We start from the raw sequence: 22,548 nt of genomic DNA on the forward strand, positions 1-22,548 counted from the left end.
CTATGTGTGATCTTTCAGGCCTGACCATAGGCAATTACAAGGCTTTTCCTGGCAGATTTTAGGGGGGAAGCTGCTCTCCCCACACCAGACTTGGTGCACAGCCAGTGCATTGCAGTCTCTGGAGGGAGTTGTAATCATAGACTCGGGCCCCTAGGCTAGCTAGGCTCACATGCGTATCTAGCACATGCAAGTTGCCTCTTTTGGAGGCCTTTTATTGGGGGCCTCACCTGGGGTATTTCTAGGCATCTCTGCTGAGACCTCCTTATCTAGGGGGTTAGCTGAGGCACTTTTCTTTGCTTGGACTGAGTACTTTTCCACTCCTGTTCCTTTCCCTCTTTCCTTCTCCTGCCCGTGGGTTCATAAAGTTGCAGAAGCCTTGGTTCAATGCTCCTCTGCAGTGAGGTGAATTCTTTTGTCTATGCTGCATCTACCTGACCCTCATCTGGTACTGTTCCACCTGGAAAAATGGAACATTGAGGAGCTAGCACCTTTTTTTGCTTGTTGGCTTATGTTGTCACAGTAAGCGAATAAAGTCTTGATTATTACTTTCAGTTTGGCTTGTTGTCCTAATTAACTACCTCTACACAACAAAATTGGCACAGTAGCAGGGTGGTCATATGAGCACAGTGCTATTCTGGAAGAGTAGGAATCCTGAGGATCCCAGGGACCACTATACTAGCCATGCTAATGGATATTGGGGACTGACAGATTCTGAAGGGAACTATTGTGGTCTTTTGTTCTTGTTTTTGTGGGTTTTTTAAAGATTTTAGTCATTAATGAGAGAGCGTGCGCAGGAGAAAGCATGAACAGGGGGAGTGGGAGGGGGAGAGGTAGAAGCAGACCCCCCCCCCCCCGCACTGAGCTGGGCTCGATCCCAGGACCCTGGGAGTCCTGGGATCATGACCTGAGCCGAAGGCAGACACTCAACCATCTGAGCCAACCAGGCACCCCTGAAGGGAACCATTGTTAACATTGGAGGTAATCTTGTTAAACTTGGTGTCTTGAGGGCTGTGTCACTATAGACTTCCTCCTTTAGAATGCCCTCACAGTGGTGACTTTTGCCTGGGAAGGAGAAGGAAGGAGGATGTGAGCAGGCACAGACATGTAAGACCCTCACCTTTCTCAGCTGGGTGCTATGTGAACTTGACAGGTTTGGCCCACACATGACAAGTTTCCTGTCACTGAAAAATGGCTGCCCCTCTCTCACAGAGGCTGTAGTAGTCCTGTGAGCCACGCTGGTGACACCTTGGGTCTACATGGAGAGACTAGGAAACAGTGGATAATGAGACTGTTACGCACACTCAGATTTCTAGGTTTCTCTTTGATGTTCTTGCTTGTTACCAAACCCATTTAAGCCTACTCATCTAATCAGTTCAGTCAGTCTGTGGCACAATCCAAGTCTTAACAGAAATATCCAGACATGGAAGAAGCAGCCACCACTAAGACAGCAAAGATTGAGCAGCACAAAGAGTGACATAAGCGTGGGAACCGAGCATCCTTTCTTGGGTAGCCCAGACATAAGCCTTTCTGAAAAAAATCTCTGGGTCTGTTTGTTCAATAATGGGGTCTCAAAGGAGGAGATTGATAGGCTCCTCCCCAGGACAGATATTAAGTCATGAAGGGTCTGATGTGCAGTCCCACTAGGGTCAACATGATGACAGCCCCTCTGACTATCACAAGTAGTATTGCCACCAGATGAGTGGAAGAGCCCTAAACATCTACCCAGACCTTGAATAGGTGTTATGTTGAGGTCCCTCCGTCCCCAGGGTGGGCTGGATATCCTGTGCCAAGGTCAGAGTTCATTGGGGAAGTTGGGGAGAATTGTACTTCTTGGGCCTTTTGGATATCTGTGCACAAGTGAGTGTGATCTCTACTTCCCCTGCTACCAGGATGAGGAGGATACATATAATCACTCCCAGTTTTGAGTCTGTGTTGACTGATACAGATCCTTTTGCCCAGGCTTGGCTCAGGGTGAGTACTTTCAAGCCCCTACTACTAAACATGTTACTAGTATAGATGTGGGGTGTATGTGCACTCCCATTCACCTTTGTCCATAAGCCCCAGTGGGAATTGCCATAATACAGCCATTTTAGTGGAACATGTGGCAGACTATGAGCCTACTTGGTTACTAGCTCCTAGTGCCATTGTCTTCCGAAAACAATATTGGCTGCCTGGTGAGTAAAGGAAACAGCCATCCTGATTGCTGAGCTGAAGGAAGATAAAGTGCTCTGTGAGACTATTTCTCTATTCAGTAGCCCCTTCTGGCCTTTGCACAAGGCCTTGGATACCAGGAGACTGGCTACTGGGTATAAGTCCCTCAGTACCAAAGTGCTGCTCTTGCCACTGGTGGTACCTGACATCATAAAGAGGCTACTGGAGGTTGCTTCGTCTGTAGCAGTTAAGATTGCAAATGCCTTTTCCGGCATCTCTCCAGTGGGCTGATCAGGGTCAGTTTCCTTCATGTGGAATGGATTCCAACACACCTTTAATGTCCTTCTACAGGGCTCTTTAATTTCCTATCTGTCTGCTATCAATGAGTAGGCCATGGTCTGGAAAAAGTCTTGCTTTTGGAGGGAGCACTGGCTTTCTGTTCTGTTGATGAGAACCTCCTAGAAAGCCTAGACAGGGCAGTGCCCAAGAAGGACAAGTGACAGTGTGGCTGGGCAGTTAACATAGGCAACATACAAGGACCTAGTTCCTTGGCCTGATTGGGAGGCAGTATAACATCCATTCTGGAGGAGATTATCAAACTTTCTACCTTTTTTGAACCAAAAAAAAAAAAGAGGCCCAGGGATTGGTGGGCCTATTTGGCTACTGATGATGTCACATAGCCCTGTGGGGATCTTGATGACACCCTTCCATCAGGTTACCGGAGGGGTGCTGCTCTTGAGAGGCCCCAACCAACAGGATACCCTGAAGGCCCTCCAGCAGGCCACCAAGCCTCCCCCTCTCCTGAGCCCCACTGATCCACATCTGCTATTTGAATCACGATGTCAGCAAACTCTCAGTTCACTGATCAGCACCTGTGGCAGGAGGAGAATGCTATAGACCAGCGTAGACCAGTCATTGGCTGAAAGGTACACTCCCTTTGAGAGATAATTATGGGCCTTGGATGAGAGCAGTAGTAGACTCACAAGCAGAACTTCTAGTCACGCTGATAAATAGGACCAGCTCTGGGTCTCTAGTGAAGTTGAAATGGAACTTACAGCAGACCATCTGGAGTCTTGCCACTCCATGGAAAGGTCTCATGAGTGCCCCTCCACCCTCCAGGAATAACACCAGAGGAGGTTTTGCCTCCTTTGGCCCAATGAGTGCCCAGACAGACCTCCAGGAGCACCCATGGGCCTGGTCACTAACAGTTCCTCTGGGTTAACCTGTAGGAATTGGGTGTGGCTGCCGTCCAACCTGAAAGAGACCGTCCTTCATCAAGGATGGTAAAGAGCCCTCACACCACAGGCATCTTCATGCAGTGCGGAAGATTATCTGCCCCACTGTCCCTGCACCTCCTGCTTATTGCTCCAGCCCTGGCAAGTGAGCTCTGCTGTATTTTTCACTCTTTCATGGGCTGTGGCTAATGGCTTGGCCATTGGTTGTGTTGCATATGAAACAGAGCCCCTGTGGAGATGAGACATTTGGGTGAAGATCATCTGCTTCTTCTAAGTGTTTTTTCCTAATTGTTTCTAAACATACAGTGTTATATTAGATTCAGGTGTATAGCATAGTGACTCAGCTGTGCTGTGCATTATGCAGAACCCATCAAGAGAGCGTTTTATAACCTGTGTGAATGCTCACCAGAAAGACCCCTATGCTGCAAAAGGAAACATAACCAATGAGCATATCATGCTTTTAGCTCAATGTGGAAACTGAATGAATTGTTCTCCACACCAAAGCAAGCAGGTGCACAGTCAGTTGCCTCCTGGATCCACAAGAGGCTGGCCCATGAAAATTCCGATACCATCCTAGATAGCAGTACACAGGCTGCCACTGTGGTGAGAATTCTGACAGGAAAACAGCATGGAAAAGCCGTCCCACTTGTCAGGCCCTGGTCAAGCCTAAAAAATACTGCCCCCCAAACAGTTTCCTTCAAGTGAGTGGGCTAGGGCATTCTCAGCAGATAGAATAGGTTGGGCCCCTCATGCCATCAATCATGTTCCAGTGCATCTTGATATCAGTTGACACTTTCTTTGGGTTTGGCCTAACCATTTCCATGCATTCCATGGACTCCAGCCACACTCTCCAGGCCCTGAAAGACCACATTTGTTTCCTCTCCAGGTTCCTTGAGAACATTGCATCTGATAACAGTCCTGGGATTTATGCTCAAGCTACCCATCAATTGGCCCAGTCACGGGCATACAGCGGACTCTCTATGCTTCAGATCACCCCTAATCCACAGGGGTACTTGAGCATTTTAATGAACATTTGAAGTACGGGCTTAATCAGCTGGTGGGAGGGGACAAGATTACCCCAGCCTGGACTACACATCTCAGGCCTAGGTCTCAATGCAGCAATTTCTCAACCAGCTGCTTTGCACTAGTGCTGCCTGGTTGGCCAGGTTGTCTGTCCCCTTCCTTCAATTTGATAATTACTGACTGCAGGACCCTGTAAAGGACTTCCATACCAGCTCCTTCCCAAAGACTCAGACCAGTGGGAGATGAAAATGGCTATTGAACACCAAGCACTGGGAGACAGCAACCTCCTGCATTTACCCCTGGGTGCAAAGAATGTGTCTTTGCCTCAAGAACAGTGACCATCAATTAGAGGTCTTTAGTTCGATTGCTTAAGGTGGCTGTGCTGCTTTGCCTGGGTAGCTCCATGTCGTGGATACCAGCGTATACAACAGAACTTTTAATTAAGCATAAGAGGAGCAAAGGCAGAAGATTTGGGTTTACCAACCTGGAGGACTGATTACAGGTGCTTTCCTTGCCCATGGTGCAAGACAGACTGGGGATGTGAGCACCCTTGGACTGAAGAGCTCAGATACTGGATATGTGTTCTCTTTGTCTTAACTGTAGGTTCAAGAATTTTACTAAAATATCCCCATAAAGAACTTTTGTCACTCATTCAGTAGAGATTAAATAGAGGTCACTGTGCAAGGTACTAAGAGATGAAACAAGCGTATTTATGCTTGGATAATACATAAGTACAACGTGTGGAAAATCGATAAGAATCCTAAAGAGGATAAAGACACTGTGGAGAGATTGTTTCTAGCTGTGAGGAATTTAGGAAGGCATTATGGAGTAAGAAATGCTTTTAGCTGGATAGGATGTGAACACGAAAGAATGTAGAGTCGAATAAACACTGTGAATTTAGCTGTGATAAATACCATGAGCTGATTGGAAATCATAGGATGCTTATATTTGAATGGAAAGATAAGTTGGACCCAGCACATGGGTGCGGGTAGCAATTTATGCTTCTTTTTGTACGTGGTGGAAGGGCACCTAGAAGGTGTCAAGTAAGAGTAACATGATCAGATGATCATGAAAATTCTTTGCCTGTAGGCTGTTGTGTCAGGGGGTCCCCAGAAGCACCCCCAGGCTTGTTTTTGACCAGGAGCACTCAGAGGACTCAGTCTATTGGGGAAGTCACGGCTATGATTTACAACAGTGAAGGGGCACAAAGCAAAACCAACAAAGGGAAGAGTCAATGTGGGGTAAATTCCAGAGGAAACCAGGATCCGAGAGTCCTCTCCTAGTAGAGTCACATGGGATGTGCTTGCTTCCTTCATCAGGATTTGTGACCACATGTGTGAAATATTCTGTACCAAGGAAGCTCACTAGAGAATCAATGCTTAGGGATTCTTAGTGGGGGGTGGTCACGTAAGGACCTTCCTGCCTCGTCTGTACCAGAATTTCAGACTCCTGGAAGGAAAGCAGGTGTTCATCATAAAACCACTGTGTTTGCACAGTGTTGGAACAGTGAGCTATCTTATCAGGAAATGGTGGAAACCCTCCTGAAATTCAAGTTCCCAGATGCCAACCAAGGCCCAGTCTTGCAAGCAGACCTTTTTAAGGATAGCAGTCTCAGATTAGCTATGCTAACTGTAATGCACAGGAGTAAATGGAATAGAGGGGCCAGGAACTGGGGCCTATATCTGTGTTTCTACCAAGTCCCACATAAATTTTTTTACTTAATTTTTTTAAAAGATTGTATTTATTTATTTATTTATTTGAGAGAGAGAGAGAGAGAGAGAGCATGAGCAGGGAGAGGGAGAGGGAGAAGCAGACTCCTCCGCCAAGCAGGGAGCCCAACTCGGGGCTCGATCCCAGGAGCCTGGGATCAGGACTTGAGCTGAAGGCAGATGCTTAACAGACTGAGCCAGCCAGGTGCCACATTTTTTATTTTTTTAATTTGTTTGTACTCTCATTACGTAATCAGTTCTCTACTTTTTAAAAGATGTTTGATGAATAAGATTTAGAGGTCACTTAGTAAAAATTTTACATGAAAACTTGTTGAAAGACTTTGTCCCATGCTCCAGTATTTATCAGTTTTTCAGCCCCACCATATTATAAAGTAGAAACAAACATGCAATCAGAGATTGTTTTCTTGTGTTTGTTTTTTAGGTTTAAAGACAATCGGAAAGATGACATTTGGCTTGTAGATGTGAGTATGTAAATTTTTGTACTAATTAACTACCCCTGCCATTTTAAGTATTATTTTCTATTCTCCTCCACACAGATATGGCAATATATGGTTAGTGCTTATGTATATTATTTAGTTTTTGTTAACATAGTATTATATAGGTTATTATAGTAAAATGAACCTCAGAGCCTTAAGGTTCCTGGCAAGGGAACGTGTTTTTGCTGAAATTCTGAAGAGGTCGACATATGGATTATGTCTGAGGGAGATTGTGGTATGATTTTACTACAGAATTCACTCTTTTTTTTTCCTGTTATGCAAGAAATTGTTTATGTTATTATCACTTGACAGTAAAAATCTTATTTTCATCTTAATGGAGAACAAAGTCAGATTTTCATCTTTCTTCCTTTTTTCACTTCCAGTTTAGAATGTATTTAAACCTCATGTTGTTTGGGATTCCTTTTAACTTGTCTCAGTAGAAATGTAGTTGAGTGGCAGGAAAAAGGATGGAATGAGACTAGCAGAGTTGACGCTGAAGCCAAGCGATGGGGCGTGAGAGTCCATTGTTTAATTCTTCCTCTCTCCTTTTATGCATATTTGAACATTTCCGTAATTTAATGTTAAAAAATAGATGAATCTTATTTCATGGAAGTACAACAAGCAGTTTGTTACACCATTTCACTAGAGGAACCTATTTCCACCTCAGCCCTGTGGTGATCCTGAAGAAAAAGGAACTGTGGTTTTGGTTTCATCAACCTGACTTGTCCCTATGCCAAGCCAGTCTTCTTAGTGGCCCTCCCATGCCTTACTAGTAGTTATGCTAAAACTACGTTGGGGTTTTCGTAATAGAAATAGACTGATGTTCATCAGAACACTTAAGGGATGTGTGTGTGTGATGTATGTGTATTTGGTGGTTTCACTTTATAATACGACATACACTGACTTTGAGGCAAAGATGTTTTTATTGTAAATTGTCAGTTTTAAATAGGAACCAGTAGTCATTTTAAATGAACTTAAGGTAATATCAGTGTTGACGTATATGCTAGGAGTTACACTAATTAGATTCATGTGTGTGTGTTCTGCCTTTTATTTCGAAGCTACTTTCGAAATTATATTTAGATTTTTATCTAAAATGGACTCTTCATTAGATCATTTAGTCAAAGAGATTCTTTAAAAATTAAGATTGGTATACACAATAGCACAACATTTTAGTGGTTGTCTTTTCTTTTTCCCCCAACAAGTTTTATGCACCATGGTGTGGCCATTGTAAAAAACTGGAACCGATTTGGAATGAAGTTGGTCTTGAGATGAAAAGTATTGGTTCTCCAGTTAAAGTTGGAAAGATGGATGCCACCTCCTATTCCAGTAAGCATTTACTCAGTTTGTTATTTTATGTTCTCATAGTGGAAATGGTTTACTTAACTTGAAGCAGTATTCAAGGTAGGAGGAAGAAATACTTACTTTTTACTCAGGTAATAAGGTTATCTTAATAATTAAAATCGTATACTTTATAAGTTAAGCGATTTAGCCATCAAATGTATAATATGCAGTGTATGTTAATCTTCTGCGTAACATAGATGTATTAGCCCTTGTTCCTACTTTGAGCCTCCCTGAGATATGTTTACCTGAGGCACCTACAGAAATTTGAGTGGCAAACTGTTGATGTTGCTGTGTGAATTCAGAGTGAGAGTTGTCTGAGTAGCCAGAGGTGATGTGGTCAGGAGGAAAGGGAGACCTACAAGATGAGTTGAGGCAGAATAAATACAAGATGAGTTGAGGTAGCGCACGGGAAAGTATTCACATCACAGAGAGCATCACAGCAAAGTCTTAGAGTTGAAAATGAGCTTAATAAGTATGTTCCAGAGAATAGGATGTCCTAAAGCAGAGGATGGCAGACTACAGCCTGTGGACAAAATTGGCCCACTGCCCATTTTTGTAGACGGAGCTATATTGGAACACAGTCACACTCCTTTGTTTACTGTTTGTGCCGGTTTCATGTTCCAGTGGAGGAGTTGAGGAGTTTTAAGAAGAGACTGTTTTCCCCACAGCACCTAAGATACTTGTTATCTGACCTTTTACAGAAAAGTTCACCAATGCCTATCTTAAAGGATTTGAGAAAAGAAGAATTTAAGTTTAGAGAAGTATGAAGTATCATAGAAATTTGGAAAGAGCATAGCTTCAGAAAGCAGACCTGAATTCAAATCCTGCTTCTGCCTGCTACTTTTGCCCTGTAAAATGGGGAAAGTTTCTTAACATCTCTAAGTTTTGTTACCTCCATTGGTAAATATTTAATTGTCATGTGTCTTTCATTGTTTTTTTGAGATTTGAATGATGTAGCACCTGTCAGGTCCCTTACAGTATTCAGTACCTGGAGGTTCCCTTTTCCTTTAATCAGTGAAGGAAGTGGAATTATGTAATGCACATTTCTTTTTTAGGAAATCAGGATTATATTCAGGATACAGCTTTGGAAAAGGACAGGCCTATGTGTTGTTTTGTTTTAAATATTTTATTTATTTGTCAGAGAGAGAGAGAGCACGCGTGCACACACACAAGCAGGAGGAGTGGCAGGCAGAGGGAGAAGCAGACTTCCTGCTGAGCAAGGAGCTTACCGTGGGGCTGGGTCCAAGCCAAAGGCAGATGCTTAACCGCCTGAGCCACCTAGGTGTCCCAGGACAGGCCTATGTTTTAATCCCACATCAGCCATGTGCTACTTCTGGGGCTTTGCAGAAGGCCTTAACCTCTCAATTACAGTTTCTGTGTCTGTAAGTGGGAGAGTACTACTCCTGAAGGTTTTGAGGATTGTATTAACATTTCGTATTCAGAATCCCTCGCACAGTGGCTAGCGCACATAAGGTGAAGGATAAGGCCAGATTTAGGGGTCTGTCACGTCATGCTGTTTTAGATTTTATCAGTTGTCAATTGAGAGGTAATGGACATTTTTAAGAAGCCGTTGACTTGATAAAAATATTTTTGGCAGCAACATATACAATACAAAAGAAAAAATTAGAGGCAAGAAAATCATGTAGGTCAGTTTTTGTATGCATCTTGGTGTAGGACGCTGGAAGCCCAGACTTGGTAGTGACAGTGAAGAGTAATCCTCACGGACATCTTCAAGGATGAAGTCACAGATGTGATAGACTGGCTCTGTAGATATAGTACGAGTAGTATAAGATTCTTAGCTTAGTTACTGAACTACACTACTGGTATATGGAAAACAGTAATTTTCTGTGCATTTCCATGTTAGCAGCTGCTGTGAATTTATGTTACTTGGCTTACTAATGTTTGGGAACAGGGAACTGGAGAGCAGTTAGGTGTAACGGCTGGGATTAGAGTCAAACAAGTAAGTTGTTAAAACATTGAGAGGAGACCAGAGCAATGGCAGGAATCACTGCAGACAGAGAATAATGCTTGGGTTGATTTCTAAAAATAAGCTTTTAAGAATGTTTGAGAAATCATTGCTTTCAACAGTTGCTCCTGAAAGTAATTTCTTGTGTCTAGGCAATCTTGTGTCAGTCAGTCTTGTTGATTAGACCTGCGTGTGCCTATGTTCATTGACATTGTCAATCGTATTCCTCAATGTGTTTACTAACTAGTGTGTTAGTCTCTAGAGATTAAAGAAAGACCAAAACACGTCCTTCTTGTCCAGGAAATGCCTAATCTAATAGAAGGAAAAATATGAATAAACCAACAGGTAGAATAGAGTCTCAAACATGGCAAATTCTCGGGCTCATTTGAATCATTTAATGGAGTCATAAAGTAAAATAACATATAAAGGGGTGTGGGTATATAAAGACAATCAATGAAAAAAATAGTATCAATAAATCAGTAAAAACCTTAATGGTAAACTGCTCATGTAATGCTACAGTGACAATAACTGTTTACGTTTAGTGTATTGTTTTTATAGTATCTAATTCATTAGCTTACTGTTCAGTATGTACTAAGTGCCTGTGTGTGTCACTATGAAGTGACAGTACATTTAGGGCAAAAATAGCTAAGGCTTCTTTCTGAGTAGCTTAGAAAAGAAAATGTTTTAAATGCTGTGATTAAAATGCAATGTTCTTATAGGTGTTAAGACTTCATATATGGCTTATAGCTTTTTAGGTGCTTTTTGATGGGACTGTTTTTCATCCCGTTATTCAAAATCCATTAAGAGGTTTAAATTTTGCCTCTGATATGTGACTGTTTATAGATTTATTGTTCACTCAGCATCGTGTTATGTATTATGTTGAATTAATAGGAAGGAACCTCTATAGGGCGTGCGGAGCCCATTACATCAAGCAGACCATCTAGCTTTAGGAAAAGGGATGGGGAGCTGGTATGTGAGGACAAGCCTCTGCCAAGTGTACGATGAGTGCTTCCTGTGCTGTATGTCTTTCGTCCTTGGATGTGCAATGCTAAACCCTCCACCCACTCTCCCAAGCTACACGGTAATGCTTGCTTGTAAATCCTCGTGACTACTTGCATCATAAAACATAGCTTATTGAAAAATCATTCTTTTATCGAAAAGTTATAGCATCAGTCTTCATTCAGCAGGTATTTCATGAGCCCTTACTATATGCCAGAATGTACCAGGCATGTTCTAGGCATCAGGGGTACATCAGTGACCAAAACAGACAACAGTTTCTACCCTCATGGAGATTATATTCTAGAAGGGAGACACAAGCAATTACAGACATAAGTGAATGGTTCTGTTACTTAGTGTTTGATGTCAGCAATGGATGCATTTTCTACTTTATTATAGAATCAAGGAGATGTTTTATGTGTTTATGGAGAAAATATTACTTTCCTAGTATTTTTTTTTAAAAGGCATATTTAAAAACTGCTATCTAGAGATTACCAATAGATTTTGGGCATGTAATTCTTCAAGTTTCCTTAAATACCTCAGGGCAGCTCCATTACAGGTATTTTAGTAGAAACAGGTAAAGAAATTGAATTTTTTTTTCAAACTAGCTGTCAGGATTATTCCGTGTCTCACTGTAAATACTGAAGGCTTGGCTGTTTCTGATGTATTTCATCCATCTCCGTAGGTCACTTTTCAGGTATTTACAGCATTAGTGTATCTCAGCATTTAGTCTGCAGACCACCTGAATTAGGATTACCTGGGCTGCTCAATGTAAATTTAGACTCTGCAGACCCACACTAGCCCTACCCAGTGAAAGTCTTTGAGACTGGGTTACGAGAATCTGTATTTTTAACGTGGACTTCAGGTAATTCTGCTGCACGTCTAACTTAGAGAACCACAGAGTAAAGTATTATTCTGATGAATAGTTATTTATAGGATTGGGCTTGGGGTGGGATAGGATTATTCAGTGATCAAGTATAAAAAATCTCTTAGAGTATTTGAGGGTAGCTTATTTCTCAGTCGTGTTTAAGTGCAGAGATTGGAAGCACAGGCCATCACACTCCGTCCAGCACATCTCTGTGTACAGAATTCTTGAACTAGAGAAATTTGAATTTTGATATCCTGCCCTGTGTGTTTGGAATTTGTATCAGAATTTTCTTGATGCATGGTTTTAACTGATAATGCTATAATCAACATAAAAAAGGTGTATAAAGATAGATATTTTAGCCTCTCTGTACATATCCCTTCCAAAATCAAGTACCAGAATTGTTTCTCATTTGTAAAATATGTTATGATGTTACCTGTAATGGTGTACTGATTTCTGTTTTGAAACCACTGAAATTCTGTTTCTTCCTCAACGTAGTGAGATACTTATTTTATGTTAAAGGTCATAATTTACTTCTTGTTGATGTGTAAACTTGGAATGACATTTATCCAATAGCATTCTAATTTCTTGCTCACAGATGATATTGACAAATTAGTTTTACCTTTCTTTCTAAATTATAAGCCCTTTTTGTTCAGGGATTATATTTCAGAGTTGCTCAGTCTTGACACTAAGGATATTTTGGGACAAATAATTCTTTGGGGGGGAAGGGTTGCTGTGCATTTTAGGATATTTAGCAACATCCCTGATCTGCACCCACTAGATACCAGTAACACCCTTCTCCCCATCTCACTCTCCCCCTAAGTTATGGCAACCAAAAATGTCTCTAGAGATTGCGCAGTATCTCCTGGAGGGCAAAATCTCGCCCAGTTGAGAGCAACTGCTGTATTTTGTCCTCTTCATGTTGGACACATAGTAACACTCAGTAAATACTAAGAAAAATAATATTTTGAGCTGAAAAGGACTTCACATTCATTACAGCTCCTCCCTTCTTCCCTCTGCCCATTGTGTAGATGAAGTAACAGCCGGCAGTTAGCAGTGAAATGACTGAGTAATTTCAAACACCAAAGTTAGAGGCAGAATTAGGATCAGAGTCTGAGATCATCATGATTCACATCCAAGCCTAGCTCTACCATCAAGTTGTTATCATATCAAGGAGAAAACAGGAAATAGGGGACTTCGTGTTTCACTTCATTTTATGAGCATTTAAAATTATAAAATTTCAGAGAAGCTATTCATGTTACAAGCAGATTCTTGAATTTGTGAAGGAATTAATCTCAGGTTTCTGTGCAAACCATTGTTCTCTAATATGAAAAAATAAAGAACAAAAAGTTAAACTCAAGCTTCATTCACAGTCCTGCTACCTAATCAGTGCTTGCATTCAAACAAGTTACCAAGTCTTCCTAAGTATCAGTTTCTTTACCTGAAAAGTAACATTAGTATCCTTCTGCTCACAGAATTGTCTGGAGGTATAGTTGAAGGTCTATTAAAGTCAGCTACAGGATATTTTACATGTGATAGTTCTTATATATACACTGATGTGTCTGCAGGTAATTACTTAACAGTGAGATCAGGATCAGAAGTAGAAAGGAATTAGACCTAGCATTTGAGGATCTCTGTGTACCAGGCTCTTAGATTCTTTTCCACATGTTTTATTTTAAAATCCCACCCACAAGCTGAAGAAGATGAGTGCTGTCCTCAGAAGGGAAAGAGCTGCCTAGATGATAAATGAGAAGTTGGAATCCTAACCTACATCATTTTAAGTCTATAACCCATGCTTTGTTTGTGTGCTTTTTATATATAAGTGTTTTCCTAGGGAAACCTAAGTTTAAGGTTTTAGGAGTCACTGCCAATTGAAATTCTATCAAAAATGAAGTTTAATGCTCAAAGAGTCAAGGTAAATAGAGTGGGTGGCATTATACATCTCCATCTTACAGATATTCTGAGGCCAGGGAAATGTGATGGGGTTAAATGTGGAGCTGAGATTTTTTTCTCTGAAACCTGTTTTGAGAACCACCACTGTATTTTCTCATTGATTGCATATTTTATTTATTTGATTTGTTTGTAAAAAAACCTTTACAATTAATTAAAGAATTGATAGATGGATGTACCTCCCCCTGCCCCCCTGTCAATTATATTAGTCTCAGTTGAAGGTCATAAGGGCTTATGTTTTCCTGACTCCTTAATTTGGGAAGGGGGCATTAAGAACATATTTTACTCACATAATCCTCCCATATAATTTTTGTATTTTTACTCAGAAGTCAATCTCCATAACCACAGTCTTCAATTAGACTCTGACAGAATTAAATCCTACATTATGGATGGGCACAAATAAATTATGTAATTGCTTTAAGTTCATATAGCTATTCAGAGGCAGGACCTATAGCTTCAGAACCTGAGTTATTTTTGTTACCTCTGCTGTTTGTGCTGCTTGTAATAAAAACCAGTGTTGATCACCATCCAGAACCTTCCAGTCATCTTTCTCTATATGTTTGTGGGAGAAACTCTGTTGATGACAACAGAAGGCTGAGAGATTTTGACTATTATTTTGCCACAAATTCACTTTATCATCATTCTTGTGTAGTGGGCAGTGCTAAGAAACCAGAGTAATGATTACTTTACAGTAATCTTGTACAGAACTCACATACAGTAGTGTCCTCCTCGAAATAAATAAAATTAACAAAGGGAGAGATCATATGAATAAATACATCATATTTTATTTAAACTAGCATATGTGTAAATATATTGTATATTGTCTCTTAACTGAGGTGGTTTCATTTCTTGGATGTTCTAGTCACCTTGAATCTGTAAAGTAGGATGGTATTAATTTGCAGTAGTGATTTCTGTACCTCTTAAACTGCTAATTCTCTATTTGATTGTTTTTGTTTCTTCTTTCCCTCAAAAAAAGATGCCGTTGTAACAACTGTATCTCATTTTAATTAACGTAAGGACTTCAGAATAATCTTTGAAAATAACTAGAATTATTCTAGGTTATTACAAAAGCAGAAACTTCTAAAGTAGATAGTTGCTTTTAGATCATGTATTGACTGCAGAAATTAAGTAATTTTGCAAATACAATTTATCTTTTAAAATTAAAGCACAATGCAGTTCTTTTAAGACTTAGAGAACTCTAAAGGAAAGGACGGGCTGTGGTTTTTTTGTTGTTTTTTTGTTTTTTATTTATTTTTATTTATTTTTGCAAGGAACCAATGAGACAAAAAAAATACTTGTCCTGGAAAATGAAATCAAATGACAAGTGAGACTTTATATATTTTTTGACAAGAATATCTTAAAATAAGTACTTCAGAGATAAAATTTTAACTATTCTTTTGGCATTTATTTCTTAATTTGTCATAGCATTTTGTGTGGCCATAGGCTGGATTATTAAGTAATTGTTTTGTATGAGAATGTCATGTTTTTTCTTTTTTGTATGTGAATTTATATTTTTTTTAAGACTCGAAAACAACACATCTTTATGGGTTTGTATAAATATATAAATATTTTTAAGTAAAAGGCTCATTTACTACCTAGTTTCTCATTTTTTAAAAAAAAAATTTAGAATTATTTATTCTTTTTCTTATCAAGGCATTGCTTCAGAGTTTGGAGTTCGAGGTTATCCAACAATTAAGCTGTAAGTTGAGTGTTGTATGTTCATATGTGTATTTTTATTAGTTCACTCTACTTACGTTTTATTACATTAATTTCTAGTAGTGTCCTTGGAGAATTGAAGATTCGGGTTCAGCAATTCTTTCTAGGTGCAGTATGTGATCAAAGGAGAGAGGGACTGCATCTTCCTGCTTTTCTTGGTATTTAAGTGAGTGTGTTGTTTATGGCCAATTCACTGAATGCGCTGTGAGTGTTCACTGCGTGGCAGGCATCCTGCAGGACAAGATGTGCAGTTGTTAAGTATGAAAGGTCTTTTACCCTTGAGGAGCTCAAGAGTGTATTATGCTGTATCATGTGAATCCTGTCTCCTAACAAATTTTACTTTTCTGTAATTGAAATAGACCTATTTCATTAGAAAGGAAAGAAACAGAATGAAATTGATGGATTTAATTCTAATCTGTAAGTGTTGGCAAAGTCTAATATAAAGTGTATAATAAGTTGGGAGAAATGGTTTGCTAATTCTAAAGAGGATATTTCATAATCATAATTTTATTGAATTTTCTCTTGAGTTTCATCCTTATTTTGGCAATGTGTGAGTTGAGGAATTATTTTTAAACTTATTTTTATAATAAGTTTTATTTCAGTGTTTTAAAATCTCAAATTTCAAAATTTAACTGATTTTAATTTTTTATTTCTTGGGTTTTGTGTTGACTTTCTTCATTCCCCTACTTTTAAAAAATGTTGTTAAGCCTCTTTTACTTGTATTAAATGAATTATCCTTTCTGTTCTTTTTTGTTTAATTATAGATGTTCTGTTGTGCTTTCACATTTTTTTTAAATGTCAGTTGGACACATCATTGACAGGCTTTTGGGAAATTATCGTAATTTTATAGAATGGGTGTTTTATGCCTTGTTTTACTCTGTAATCTTGGAGCATCTTTCAAGTTCCTGTGATGTTGTGTTGCTTAAAATTTGTTTTCCCTCTACCAAAATACTATTAATTCTCTATCATTTTTTTAACTAGAGAAGATAGAATTATGATGCTTTGACAAGCTCTTGACCATGAATGTGTAGATTATGCACTTTTCAGAAGCATAGACACAATGCAACTATTAGATACAAAGCAAACTATTTTCAAGTAATTTTAATAAATACAGCCTTTTTCTTTATATTTTGAGTTGTTGGTCCCCTTGGCCAGTTGCCTACTGTATTTCACATGGTTATGCTACTTCTGAAACAATTCTGCATTTACTGTTTTATATACTATAATTTTGTATTACTGTAATTTGCATTAACTGTTAAAACAGTTGAAATAATCTAAGCTTTTATCCTTTTTCTTTTCTTTTTAAGATTAAAGGGGGATTTGGCATATAATTATAGAGGACCACGAACTAAAGATGATATTATTGAGTTTGCTCACAGAGTGTCTGGGTAAGTTTTTATTAGGAAAGGGTTTTACTATATGATTACTAATATTTTATAGCAAAAATTTCCACAGTAGCCAAAATATGGAAAGAGCCCAGATGTCCATCCACAGATGAATGGGTAAAGAAGAGGTGGTATATATGTGCAATCAAATGTTAGTCAGCCATCAAAAAGAATGAAATCTTGCCATTTGGAACCACATGGATGAAACTAGAGAATATTGTAAGTGAAATAACTCAGAGAAGGACAAATACCATATGATTTCACTCATGTGGAATTTAAGAAATAAAACAAATGAACATAGAGGAAGGAAGAAAAAATAAAATAAGATAAAGACAGAAAGAAGGAGGCAAACCATAAGAGACTCCTAACTCTAGGAAACAAACTGAGGGTTGATGGAAGGGATGGTGGGTAGGGGGTGGGGTAACTGAGTGATGGGCATTAAGGAGGACACAGGATGTAATGAGCACTGGGTGTTATATGCAACTGATGAATCACTAAATTCTACTCCTGAAACTAATAATATACTATATGTTAACTAAATTGAATTTAAATAATTTTTTTTAAAGATACTAATACTTTAAAATTAGATGCAATTTTGGGGCACCTGGGTGGCACAGTCGGTTAAGTGTTCGACTCTTGATTTTGGCTCAGGTCATGATCTTGGAGTCCTGAAATCGAGCCCCACGTTGGGCTCCATGCTGAGCATGGAACCTGTTTAAGATTCTCTCTCCCTCCCTCTGCCCCTCCCCACCATACATGTGTGTGCGCACGCTCTCTCTCTGTCAAAAATAATTAAATAAAAATTAAATAAAAATAAAGCTAAATGTATTTTAATAGACCATATTGAACACACATTTTTTTAGGGAATTAACCTAAATAACATCTGTTTGTTCATTTATGACAAAAGTTATGCATATGTAGCATATGCATAGAGATACTTTAAAGAAACAAAAGGAACTGTGATTTGTATTATATTTGTTAACCTCATTAAATTCATTTCATTTGTAGAGAAAAAATTTTCCTCAGTGGATTTTTTATTTTTTTAAAGATTTTATTTATTTATTTGACAGAAAGCAAGAGAGCACAAGCAGGGGGAGCAGCAGAGGGAGAGGGAGAAGCAGGGTCCCGCTGAGCAGAGAGCCCGATGTGGGGCTCGAGCCCGGGACCCTGAGATCATGACCTGAGCTGAATGCAGATGCTCAACCCACTGAGCTACTACCCAGGCGCCACTGCTAGTGCATTTTTTAATGCATTTTCAGAATTTGATTACTTCTAACAACCTTGTGAATTGTAGTTTTTTTTTACTGTAAATTTGCTTTTATACTTCTTCATTTATGTCAACTTATTTTTCTTGTTACTTAAATTTCACAGTTTTTAAAAGAAACCCCACAATATTATTGTTCTGAACAGCCTTGGGCTTTAATCCCTGGCCTGTGATACTGGAAAATTCTTTCTTAGATACAGCTAAAATACTTTCCTTTATGCCAACTGTGAGGTATTACTACACATTGCTTAGAATGTGACATAATTAGAGAAAGACAATTATCATATGGTTTCACTCATTTATGGAACATAAGAAGTAGGAAGATCAGTAGGAGAAGAAAGGGAAGAAGAAAGGGGGAGGTAAACAGAAGGGGGAATGAACCATGAGAGACTATGGACTCTGGGAAACAAACTGAGGGCTTCAGAGGGGAGGGGGGTGGGGGTATGGGATAGACTGGTGATGGGTAGTAAGGAGGGCACGTATTGCATGGTGCACTGGGTGTTATACGCAACTAATGAATCATCAAACATTACATCAAAAACTAGGGATGTACTGTATGGTGACTAACACAATATAATAAAAAATTATTATAAAAAAAAAGAATGTGACATAATTAGAACCCCGATACTTATTTGAGTTACAGATCTCTGAGATTTTATTGCTAAGAAAACAAATTCTAAATATTTCCTGTTGGTTTGAATGTGGTGATTTTGTTTTTTAATCTACATCTATCTTGCTGGGGTATAAAGAAAGTTGGTGCTTATAATTATTCAATGTAATTATGTGGAACTTATTAAAGAGAACATTTATCGAGGTAGGTTAAGCTATATTGACTTTGAAAGTATAAGCACTTTTTTGTGAGTTTGACAGGATACACTGATAGCTTTAAATAGCTTTAAAGTAAATTGAAATATCATGATGGATTTGTTGAGTGGCATGGCACTGGATAGCTTGAATTATTTGAGAAAAGGCAGAATTAGGAATGATCCTTATTCAAGTTTGCAAAGCTTATTAATATAATTTTCACTATTTTCTCATCAATTGCATATTTCATTTTCTTTGCTTTCTGAATAAATTGTGAGATAAGTTTATATTATATGAGGGGATTACTATGGGATGTACTTTATTTCCTGTGATTAGATGGCCTTCATGTTTTGGCAATGTTTAATGAGTTTTACTTTAAGCTTAAGATGGACTTCTCCTGATGTAACTAGGGGTGACTCTGTTGCAAATGAAATTTCATGACTCAGTTCTGGGGTTGCATCACTTAGCAGTTAATTACTGAAGTATGAAAACAGAGGCTAGAGTGGAGTGATGCAATGCATCTAAGGAATTGTGCATTTTGAAAATATGTTTGCCTTTGCAAACTCTGTATTTTTTCTTTTTGAAAATTTAGTGGAGTAAAAATCTGATAGTACCATGCCTCTTTTTTAGTTTTTTAGTAACATTTTGCATGTTATATGTTTTAGTAACATTTGCAAGTGATTTGTGTTATAATAACCTTTGATGTAATTTATTTCTCACTGTATTTGGCTTTGAAATATGCTTGCATAGTATAAGTCTTTGTAGAGTTTTGTTTTCTTTTTATGAGGTTCTTAGGTACTATTATGACTCTCGCTTTCCATTTTATTTTTTTGAAAAGAATAACATACTTATGAAACATTTAGATTTTAACCTCTATAGGGTATTTTAAAACTAGCATTTAAATAGACATAAATCTTCTTAGCATAGTATTATAATTTCCTGGGATAGGATTTCACAGTGTGTTAATGTGAATGACCTTATGAAAGGAAAAAAAAATTCTCATGTGGATCCTTTTGTTTTTAGCTGAGGGCTCTAAATGGATTATAGTTCTGTTCTTGACTGTCAGAATATTGGCTAAGATGGTACTCTCTAAAGGGATGTATTTTAAACAGAAGGGGGAATGAACCATGAGAGACTATGGACTCTGAGAAACAAACTGAGGGCTTCAGAGGGGAGGGGGGGTGGGTGAATGGGATAGGCTGGTGATGGGTATTAAGGAGGGCACGTATTGCATGGAGCACTGGGTGTTATACGCAAACAATGAATCATGGAACACTACATCAAAAAATAATGATTTACTGTATGGTGACTAACATAACATAATAAAAAATTCTAAAAAATAAACCTTATTTTTTAAATTGATAGATTAAATTGTGGGTACTTTGTTTTCATTATGTGAGTACACTAGTGGTCATGGGCTAAAGTTTTATTAGATTTATGTGGATTGGGTGATTACTTAAAATGCAGTTAATACAACATTAAAGCTTTGTAACTTTAGACATAAATTATGTACTGTCTTTAGTTCAAATGCAAGTTTGTTTTCTCTTTGTTTTGTTTTCAAACAGGGCTCTAATTCGGCCACTTCCGAGTCAGCAAATGTTTGAACATGTGCAAAAGAGACATCGTGTATTTTTTGTTTACATAGGTGGAGAGTCACCTTTGAAGGTATCAAATGGTTTTAATTTTCTGTATAGCCAAAACTTGACCCAAAACTCAAAATTATTTCACTCTTATTGGAATTATTTTACTTCAATCTAAGTATTTTTCTAATGAAACACTTTCTTACATGCCCTGTATTATGTTTGCCTTCCTGAAACAGAAATGAATAAAAAGATGTTGCTTGCCTTGGTATTTCCTGTTACTGACCTGGTTATTCTGATTTTGTGTTCCTTTTTAGCATTTTTGGCTCTTTGAGACTATGTAGTGCAGTTTGAATGTAAACTTTTTGAAGATCATTGTGTGTGTGCGTGTTTATATGTGTGCATACATGCACAGATCTCTCCTGTAACTATCCAAGTAAATTAAGAAATACGAATTGAGCTTATATTATATGTAATTTTATTTAGAGGAGTATGAAAACATTGAGTTACAGTGGCCTTTTTGCTTTAGAAACAATTTATTACATATGTTGCTTATATTCCATCATCTTTTCATGTAAAAATACTTACGGCATCAAATTGGAATGATGCTGCTGGGGATGATACTACCTGCTCTGAATGGTTAATGAGGAATGAATTCTGATCTTAATATTTAAGTCACTTCTTCTGTGTTTGTATCTTCACAGGAGAAATACATAGATGCTGCTTCAGAATTAATTGTATATACATACTTCTTCTCTGCCTCAGAAGAGGTGGTTCCTGAGGTAATGTTTAAAAATGGATTTTAATGACTTAATTTCATTTTTTAAATTACTTGATTTTATTTATTAGATTTATTTACTCTCATTTGTGTAGAAACAGTAAACATGTTAACTCTTTACTACAGTACTAGATTGTTAATAAGCAAATACCACTGGATTCATAGCATTTAGAGACTATGTTTATTACATTGATGCTTTTTTCTCTTTAAAATAATAGCAGTAGTAAGAAGTGATAGCTCAAACCGTGAAGTTGGTTTATAAGTAATAGAGTGATTAATGTATTTATATATATATCAATTCACAGCTGCTGCTTATCTGATCATGTGCTGCACTGTGTGAAGTTCTGGATAGTTGATGACAAGCAAGATCATAAGAGTCCTGAGAGGGTGGAGCCTACGTTCTCATGGGTAGAGAAAGTGTACTAAGTTTTAGTGTTGCAGGTGACATCTTTTGGGTCCTCAGCCTGAGATAGTCATCTTCAGTAAACAGATATGTAAAAGGGATATAACTGCGATGAAAAAGTAAAGGAGCATTGTGATAGTGGGGACATGAGTGTGGGATGGCTGCTCTGCACCTAGAACATCTGTGTGGGTGGGCACAAACAGTATCTGCTATGAGGGCATTCTTCTGGTTACTATGTATTGTTTTTATTGTTATTGGCCTCTCAACTAGTTTCCTCAGACATTCCTTAATTATTCCTGCAAATATCAGTATTTTTCATCTCTTTTTTGTCTGTGTAATGGCTACAAAAGTTGGCTAGGGGAATCTGTGTTCTTTCAGAGTAATATGAGGATGTTTACTCCCATAGAGAATTCTTAAATAACGACAAAGCCCGTGATTTTGTATCCCCCCCCCCATATTTTGAATTTTAATGTTTGGTCATGCAAACCTTCCTTGGCTTTACAGCTAGTATTTATGAAAACCCTAGTAAGTATATTAAGGGGACATAAAGATTAATTAAGGCAATTTCTGACCTTAGGATACTTAAAGGTGAATGGAGAAAAATGGCCTGTAGACAAATAATTGTAATATAAGATGAACTTAAAGGAACACAAGGGAAGAGGAGGAGGGATTCAGAATATGTGGAAATCAATGTCTTCAAGGTTCTATCTATATAGTAATGTTACAGCATGGCCAACTCAGGGGTATCCTTGAAAGAGAGGGTCACTGGATGCTGTAAAATACTTGCAGAGCACCTTTGTGGATGACTTGCCAAGAGCAGGTGAACAGAGGCGTACTTGAGGATAGAGCCTTACCTAAGAGCTTTACCGCTGCCCTTCAAATAGT

The 22,548-nt window shown here is 38.4% G+C and overlaps 2 protein-coding genes across 22 annotated transcripts in view; one reads left to right on the top strand and one right to left on the bottom strand.

The window, feature by feature from the left end:
• Positions 1-22,548, bottom strand: part of CCDC102B (coiled-coil domain containing 102B) — a 282,169-nt gene that overhangs the window by 193,027 nt on the left and 66,594 nt on the right. Inside the window, exon 1 of one of the 19 annotated variants that reach the window (XM_087869741.1) lies at positions 1,118-2,776. The exons of the other annotated variants lie outside the window; for them this stretch is intronic. The gene's annotated coding sequence lies outside the window, so the exon portion shown is untranslated. Of the gene's footprint in view, positions 1-1,117; positions 2,777-22,548 lie in introns of those variants that run through there. 19 annotated transcript variants of the gene reach the window in all.
• Positions 1-22,548, top strand: part of TMX3 (thioredoxin related transmembrane protein 3) — a 42,673-nt gene that overhangs the window by 1,546 nt on the left and 18,579 nt on the right. The window contains exons 3-8 of one of the 3 annotated variants that reach the window (XM_045790246.2): positions 6,561-6,600; positions 7,818-7,941; positions 15,387-15,432; positions 16,757-16,837; positions 20,468-20,567; positions 21,187-21,264. In XM_045790246.2, coding sequence (XP_045646202.1) covers positions 6,561-6,600; positions 7,818-7,941; positions 15,387-15,432; positions 16,757-16,837; positions 20,468-20,567; positions 21,187-21,264 — 469 coding nt within the window. Of the gene's footprint in view, positions 1-6,560; positions 6,605-7,817; positions 7,942-15,386; positions 15,433-16,756; positions 16,838-20,467; positions 20,568-21,186; positions 21,265-22,548 lie in introns of all 3 variants that reach the window. The other 2 variants (XM_087869756.1, XM_045790247.2) reach the window with 2 other exon arrangements.

The sequence above is a fragment of the Ursus americanus genome, chromosome 19, assembly GCF_024610735.1.
Source record: "Ursus americanus isolate L20-20 chromosome 19, mUrsAme1.1.p, whole genome shotgun sequence".
Taxonomy (NCBI): Eukaryota; Metazoa; Chordata; class Mammalia; order Carnivora; family Ursidae; genus Ursus; species Ursus americanus.